This window comes from Zingiber officinale, chromosome 3A (genome assembly GCF_018446385.1).
Source record: "Zingiber officinale cultivar Zhangliang chromosome 3A, Zo_v1.1, whole genome shotgun sequence".
Taxonomy (NCBI): Eukaryota; Viridiplantae; Streptophyta; class Magnoliopsida; order Zingiberales; family Zingiberaceae; genus Zingiber; species Zingiber officinale.
The window spans coordinates 112,940,319-112,948,649 of NC_055990.1; the positions used below are offsets into that span (position 1 = coordinate 112,940,319).

Genomic DNA, 8,331 nt, shown 5'->3' on the forward strand with positions numbered 1-8,331 from the left:
ATAATCATGACTAATTTAACGACCAATGTAATTATTAGTCGCTATTCTGCATCCGATTAAGCAACCAATATAAACATCAATCGCTACTTAGCGTTTAATCGGTCACTAGATTAGAGATGGAATTTAAATTCCAAAACTAATTCATTAGCTAATCTGATTTTCTTGTAATGATCTATATCTAATCAATCCTTCAAACAGAAACGCGTCTCTAATGAGAGTTGTTACTATCCCAAACAATAATGGCTAAAACAAAGTATGTCTAATTTATTATAGTTTTCTAAATTAATTTTGATAAAACTAAGTTTAATATTCGAGGCTCCACTTAATTGAAGTAGACTAGCATTAGTTCACTACTAAAGGTCCTATGAACTTTAGTGACCATGCTTTTGGCTATCTTTGAACTTTCGTAGCGACCATGGAAGCAAAGCAAAGCTTGGTAGCGAAGCAAAGCAAAGTAAATTGAAGCGAAGCGAAGCAAAGCGGATCAAATTGCATAATCAGACGATCACAAGTACTACTAAAGGTTGTACGTATGTTTGCAATTCCTTGTTTTTTTGAATGAAAAAGTAATATTAATTTTTGAAATGCACATCACTATAGTACTGATTTTATTAGAGTGACGGTGTTCTTTGAAATACACTACTTCTTTAAATATAATATTATAATAATTGACGGTTGAGGTAATATAGAAAATGTATATTTAAAAGTTAAATATACCTTTTAAAAATTGCACAATTTTAAAGGGTCTTTCTTCGATTGGTCTCTATCGACGTTACGCTCTATCCTACTAACTGCGGTCGTCATCTGCATGCACGCACGAACTCTCCCTCTTACTCACTGCAGTCTCCTACTTCGATCCGTCGTCACCTCTTCTTGAACCCCAACTCGATCGACCTCCAGAGCTGAAGAGCTGCAAGGCAAGCGATGTCCGGCTCAGAAGGCCATGGCAGCCTAGCGGACCAAATCTTCTCATGGTCCATGGAAGATGTGCTCAACCCTGATTTCTTCCGGGACAAGGTAAAAATAGCTAGACTCTTTCTCTACTCGCAATCGTTAATTACAATCAAGTCTGTCAATCCCCTGCCGCTTCATGTTTAGGTGGAGAGGATTCCCATGACCTTCGACACTGTCAAGAACTATTTGAGCTCCTTTACCTATCCACTCTTGGAAGAACTACGCGAAGAAATGAGCTCTAACCTCCAAACCCTGTCTCGTGCTCCTTTTGTCAAAATAGAGGATCTCGAGTGCAGAGATCACGCAGGTCATGAATACTTCATGGTTGTTGAACAGGATAGTGTCTATAAGCCGTGCAAAGGTGACATTCTTATCTTATCAAAGAGTAGGCCAATAGATGGGTATATTCCAAAGACGGACCGGGATTCATATTGCCTTCTTGAGGTAGTTAAGGTAGTTATGGATGAAGTTCAAAATCTGGACCTGGAACCTCAATGTTCTATAGTTAGAGCGTCAGAGGACATCGAGGCTTCAATAGATAGCACTAATTGCAAAGGAACAAAAGGCCTTTTTGTTGTTTGTGTGTTGACCACCATAACATACTCTCGAATCTGGAATGCGTTGAATTTTAAGCTTGCACAGAGTAGGAATATTGGTCTTATTCACAAGGTGTTAGATGTTGACCCAGAGGTATGCAAACTGTAGTTTTATCTCGAAATCTTCATATTCTTTAAATTTTGTTTAGTATTTAATTTGTCCTGAATTCTTTTTATTGCAGGATGACATGGGTAGTGTTTCATTTGCCTCCAAGCCTGATGTTGCTGGTATCCAAAACATTGATATTGGATTGAGCATAAGCAAATTGTCATTGAATGAGTCTCAGACCAATGCCATACTGAGTTGCTTACCGTCTAACGAATGTCGCATTGATCATCCATCCATAAGCCTTATTTGGGGGCCTCCTGGTACTGGAAAGACCAAAACAATCAGTGGTTTAGTGTGGTTATTAGATCAACTGAGATGCAGAACACTTATTTGCACGACTACCAATAATGCTGTAACACAAGTTGCATCGCGCTTCTTGAAGCTACTGAAAGAATCCTCTGGGACCAGATCATGCCGTTTTGGAGATGTGGTTTTGTTTGGCAATGAAAAAAGGTTAAAATTTGGTGATGATCTACGAGATATGTTTCTCAAATACAGAGCAGATAGGCTAAAAGGGTGCTTTGGATTACAAACTGGCTGGAAAGATTGCCTTAGATCATTACTAAATTTCTTTGAACGTGCTGCATTTTTGTACAAAAATTATTTGGATGAAAAGAAAATTGAGGATGAGAAGGCCAAGAATTTAAATGATATAAAGGATAGCAAAGGCGATCGAAGAATTACAAATGCTGAGAATCCACCAAGTAAGAGTGAGGTGACTTTTCTATCATTTGTTAGGCAAAAATTTGCATCTCTTTTAAAGAAATCTGGAGAGTGTTTCAATACCTTGTGTGTTCATATGCCAGCAGCTGCTTTATCGAATTTTTGCTGTAAACACATAAAGGATCTTCTTCGTTCGCTCAAATGCTTTAACACTTTTCTCTCAAAGAAAGATGCAGGCAATAATCTTGAGAAAGTATTTGGATCCAGTCTGTCTTTTTCTCAAAATAACAATTTATTTGGTAGCAACACCAATACCTTTATCATGCTACTTAAGATGAAAAGACATTGTTGTGACGAAATAAAATTACTCGAGCGGTCGTTACATCTACCATCACTCTCTGGCAAGCTTAGCATCATGGATTTCTGCTTGGAAACGGCCAACGTCGTTTTCTGTACAGCATCAACGTCCGCCAAGATGCACAAATTGGATTTAAAGAAACCATTTAAGATTGTTATTATTGATGAAGCTGCACAGATAAAAGAATGTGAATCATTAGTACCCATGCAGATCTCTTCTATAAGCCATGTTGTTCTTGTTGGTGATGAATGTCAATTGCCTGCTCTTGTCAAAAGCAAGGTGCGAATTAGTTTGTCTTCTGTAATCTTAACAATATTCACTCTCTATCAAAAAGTATCTGTAGTTTAGTGTATTTCTGTACTAACTTATGTTTATACATTAACTTGCATATCAGGTAGCAGAAAATGCGATGTTTGGTAGGAGTCTATTTGAAAGATTGAGTAAATTAGGATTCAAGAAACACCTTCTGAATGTGCAGTATCGCATGCATCCATCTATCAGCTTGTTTCCTCTTGAAAAATTCTATAACTCCAAAGTAATCAATGGGCCAAATGTCATTAAGGAGGACTACACAAGAAGATTTCTTCATGGAGAGATGTTTGGATCCTACTCTTTCATAAATATTGTAGATGGAACCGAGAGTTCTGACAGCCTTAGTCACAGTAAGAAAAACAACATAGAAGTTGTTGTTATCTTGCAAATTCTTAGAAACCTTCGTACAGGTATGTGTTGTGGTTTCACATCACTGACTATCAATTAGCTAGCTTTATATACTTCATAGTGTTTACAGTAGCTTAATAATCTCGAAATACAACAAACTGTTCAACTTTGCTTTTAGCTTGAAGTTATTATTACTTTTTACATTCCTTTTCTCCCTAGTTTTCTGTTGATTAATCCTCCCTTTTATTATTCATTGAGATTAATTCATATTTATCTGTTTAAGCGACCTTATTTTCTCAGTCAAGCACTTGGCTCCTCTTGCAACATTATGACCTGCTGCCTTAGTGACAATTTTTTTTTTCTTTTTTTGCTACCTTTAAACTTTTGTAGCAACTATGAAAAGTAAGAACAGAATTAGTGTCGGAGTTATCTGTCCTTACTCTGCACAAGTTGCTTCTGTTGAGGATAAGGTAAGGAAAATGCTTCCGTTGAGCTCAAATGTGTCTGTTAAAGTTAGCACAGTCGATGGGTTTCAAGGTAGTGAGGAAGATGTTATCATACTTAGCACAGTGAGATCAAATGCTGATGGTTCAATTGGGTTCGTTTCTAATCCTAATCGCACAAATGTTGCACTGACCAGAGCAAGGTATGATCCTACATTTCATTTTTCCATTCATTTTTTCCCCAATTAGTTTTGTAAAGCTTTTGACTTTCAGATATTGCCTATGGATATTGGGTAATGAGCCTACATTAAGTAGTAGTCGATCAATATGGGCAAATATAGTACAAGATGCAAAGGTTCGTCGCTGCGTTTTTAATGCTATTGAGGATGAGAGAATTGCTAAAGCAATCGATAGGGCATGTTGTTCCCAAAGTGATACAGATTCCCTTAACTTCAATCGCCTAAACATTAGTGAAAGTCCAAAGAAGGTACATTATTGTCTGGTCCTAAATTGTAGTTACCAACTACAAATCTGATATATACTTTGTCATATGAAATTATGACAATCAATTTTGTGATAATGTAAATGGTTCAAATTCATTTTGTTATGATATTTGTACCTTTTTAACGTTGTTTCAGGGTAAACATATGATTTCGAACTCTACTCATTGTGGAAATGCATCGAAATATTCTGAAGCTTCTAAAGGCAAAATGCCTCTCTCAAGGCACGTAAATTCAAATAGTTCATGCAAAAAAGAGTATACTTTTATGACATACATCATATTTATTTTCAGTAACTTTGTTACCTTTTCAATTCCTTAAACTAATTCTCGCATCAGTGTGTACTAGTGACTTATGATTTAGAAGAGACTACATTAAATGTTATCGTAATATCACGCTCTTGAGAAGTAATGAAAAAAAAAATGAGAATAAAACAAACATCACACAATAAAATAATCACCGCTCTCTTTAAATGCTGCTAAGCCTTGTTTTCTAAAGTGCCAATGGTGTTTAGTTGTCTTCCTAATGTTAATACTTTCAGTCCCATAAAATAAAAGTGTCTGATAATTAGTAACAGTTGACAACAAGGTTGAAATGTATTCTTTTGGCCATCAATCCATACTGATACTTTGTTGGCACCGGTAAGTGCCAATGTAATAGCACTTTGCTTGTTTTGATCAGAAAAATATCTATCATAATTTCATGACTCATCCTTCAACTGTGCCTACTGATTATGGTGCAAGGAGATGGAACTCTAAGAAAAGAGAGGGAAGAAGGTGAGTAGATGCTAGAGTCAGAAATTGAATATTGTACTTGTTTCAACTCCAATTGGATCAGTCAAAGACAATTAACAATTGTTAAACAAGATCAATATTAATACTAGACGTCTTCAATTTGGATATTGGAAAATTACATGGATAATCTCTTCAAGATTCTACAAGAGTCCGTGCTTCCATTTGATATAGGGTACTGCTTCTTTTAATAATAGTAAGGTGTCATCATAAGTTTTTTAGGATTAGAACTCTTTTGAATTGATCATGGGACTCTTCGAAATGCATCTAGTGTTGGTATTAAAATCATACTATTTTGGCCATATGTCTAAACTCAAGCGAAGAATCATAAGTTTATGCATTGTTAAATTTTCTCTCTTTTTTAAAAGTTGGTCTGATCCTTTGTGAAATTTCTTCGGTAGGGCATACAAGGAGCCAGTCCATAATAGATCTGCTAAAGCTATCTATCAGCCCAAAATTCATCTTGCGACCGAAGAATGCAAAGATGATATTATGAGAATTCATTCTTCGAGAATAAAATTGATGTGAGTTGTTTTTTGTTAGTCTTAGTAGGATTGAAAATCTTGTACTTAGCGTTTCAATTAAGTGAGTTTCCTAAGCACTGTTGTTTTACTCACATCGTTCTCTTCCAATTGATATATTTGTTGACATGGACAAAGGAGTTGTCTCTACAATCCTTCCAATATTGTTGTACTATTTCTATTATTATAAGTAATTTAGTTTAGAAACATAATTTACAGTCTAGAAAATAATAAAGATGAAGAATGTCTACAATAGATAAATGGCATAGAGAGTTGGAGATAAAAATAATAATTTTTATAGAATTTGACATCAATTATATATTTCATTTTAAGATGGGAGAAATAAATTTAATTCCTTTTAAGGTATCTCTTTCGTATTGCAGTGAATACAAGGAGCCAATCCAGAGATCTACTAAAGCTATATGTGAGCCTACTGATCAAGAATTTGGAGATGATCTTACTAAAATTGATACTGAAGAACCGAAAACGATGTGAGTCTTTATTGCAACTTACTTCATTTACTATATCTCTTCATTGGCATGTTGTTTCTTTTCATGCTACAGCAAATACAAAGAGTCGATCGAGAGATCTACAGAAGCTCTGCAAATCTATCAGCCTACAAATAAGGAATCAGAAGATGACATTGTTAAAATTGGAAATGAAGAATTAAAAATGATGTGAGTCCCTATTGCAACCTATTTCATAGATTGTATATACTTTCAGTAATCCAACATTTAATTTGAGTCTTTGTTTTCCTACTTGGATCGAGTTCTTCTATACGTGGAATGTATTCTGAATTGAGATTTGCACCTTGTTCTTGTCATTGGAAAAACTATTTTTAGCATAGTGCAATGAATGAAGAGAATTCTATCTATACATATGCTGTTGATACACATTTACAAGATAAAAGCATTTAATCTTCTTTTAGGAATAAGATTTTCGAAGACATGGCTTCAGATTGAATTTGTTCCTTTGAATATTGAGATTGTAAATTGTTTCTCTTCTATTTTGCATCAGGCTGAATGAATCGAATGATGCTGATAGGTATGAGATACAACTTTCAATTTTTTTTTATCAATTGCAATTCTATAGATTTTCTATCTATTCAGCTTCAGTTTTTGTTGCATTCCCCTTAATAGGAACCCTGTTGTTTCGAAGATTTCCCAACTACTCACCTTCTTTCAGGAACAAATCAGTCGTAAGGTTTGAATTTTTCTTAAAATCATATCATGTTGAAATAGTATTCTAATTAATTTCTACAATATTTTATTATGGGTGATGTAATTGTGGCTTAACCTAAAATCCTTGTCAAATCTATTGCAAGGATGAGCAATGTATTTTAAATCTAATGATGGATCGTTAGACTTTCTTATATGAACATTTGGTATTTGTTCTAAGTAAATTGAATTTGAGTCTGGGGTAGTCTTTTAGTCAATTTTTTTAATGCCAATGGTTTTAGTTTTGCAATGAAAGGACTAAATGTGGTTAAAGTATGTTTCAATGGTGACTTGATTATCATTGTTACTTTTGTTATTCGCTTTGATCTAAAATAAATTATTATTAAGACAACACTTAATCAGATGCTCTTTTCCTCCATGATATAATTCTTCTAAGTAACATTAAACCCTTGTGTGATAGAGTAGTCATTGCCAAGTGAAAAGGAATTTACTTTCATTATCATTAAAATAACGCTCTGTATTAAAAAAATATTAAAACAACATTTCATTCTATTTTTTCTCAAAATATTTTTATTTCAACACTATTAACTTTAGTCAAAATTACTACAATATAAAAAAAAATTAAAATTACTACCCGTGAAACATTATTATATTAAAATATCTCCACTTTAGTCAAAATTGTTCTAATTTGATCAAAAACACTAGTATTTTTTTATCAAGGTTTAAAATCATAAGTTCATCCCTTATTATTATTGTAGAAATTGACCCCAAGAAAAAAAAATAGTCGTTTTGATTTGATGAATCTAAAAAGTAATACAAGAAATACCTAAGCTTTAAATTGAAAAAATAAGGACTAAATTGTCCTAAAGGCTATAAATAAATAATTCTAATAAATTTATATAATCTAACATCCCTCTTAAAGTCACGATGCAACAGTCAGAAACATTGAGAGTTTGTCAAACCAAAACCGAAAGTACGAAGCAGAATGAGCCTTGATAAACATATCAGCTATCTGCAGTGAGGAAGGAACAAAAGGTAGTGTGATAGTACCAAGCTGTAGATGATGACAAGTGAAATGACAATCTATCTCAATATGCTTTGTTATCTCATGAAAAACTATATCGCATGCAATCTGAATACAATGAAGAACAGTAGGTTTCTAAAGAAAAAATCTCATATTTGCAAGCAACCAACATAGCCAAACAATCTCACAAGTGGTGGTAGTCATGGCACGATACTCAGCTTCTATGGAGGATCTGGAAATAACATCTTTCTTCTTACTTTTCCAAGAGATAAGAGAATCCCCAAGAAAAATACAGAAGTCAGTGGTCAACTTACGATTTGTAAGGTTACCCGCCCAATCAGCATCAGAGTATGAACAGAGCTCTAACGAGGAAGTAAAAGGGAATAAGAGACTCTGAAACTGAGTTCCTTGAAGATACCGAAGAATGCGAAGAATAGCAGCCCAATGAACTATGGTTGGTGTAGTGACAAACTGACTAACTACATGTATAACATACGCAATATCAGGACGAGTCACAATGAGATAAACCAAGCT

The 8,331-nt window shown here is 34.3% G+C and overlaps 1 protein-coding gene across 2 annotated transcripts; it reads left to right on the plus strand.

Annotated features, from left to right (window-relative positions):
- The first annotated feature begins 771 nt into the window (after positions 1–771).
- LOC122052293 lies at positions 772–7,010 on the plus strand. Of its 2 annotated transcripts, XM_042613751.1 has the most exons (12): positions 772–1,017; positions 1,099–1,644; positions 1,733–2,959; positions 3,075–3,402; positions 3,731–3,986; positions 4,057–4,270; positions 4,422–4,507; positions 5,476–5,598; positions 5,979–6,086; positions 6,159–6,272; positions 6,613–6,639; positions 6,735–7,010. In XM_042613751.1, exons 1-12 carry the CDS (start codon positions 925–927, stop codon positions 6,802–6,804), a joined length of 3,192 nt encoding a protein of 1,063 aa, XP_042469685.1. In that variant the 5' UTR covers positions 772–924; the 3' UTR covers positions 6,805–7,010. The 2 variants fall into 2 exon arrangements, with proteins under 2 accessions (XP_042469685.1, XP_042469686.1); XM_042613752.1 differs by lacking the exon at positions 5,476–5,598.
- The last annotated feature ends 1,321 nt before the right edge of the window (positions 7,011–8,331 follow it).

Excerpts from the sequence above, each read along its gene's own strand:
- LOC122052293 (XM_042613751.1), top strand. The coding sequence starts at position 925 with ATGTCCGGCTCAGAAGGCCATGGCAGCCTAGCGGACCAAATCTTCTCA. Across the intron at positions 3,987-4,056 it reads GTTGCACTGACCAGAGCAAG|ATATTGCCTATGGATATTGG; the intron begins GTATGATCCTAC and ends TTTGACTTTCAG. Across the intron at positions 6,087-6,158 it reads ACTGAAGAACCGAAAACGAT|CAAATACAAAGAGTCGATCG; the intron begins GTGAGTCTTTAT and ends TTCATGCTACAG.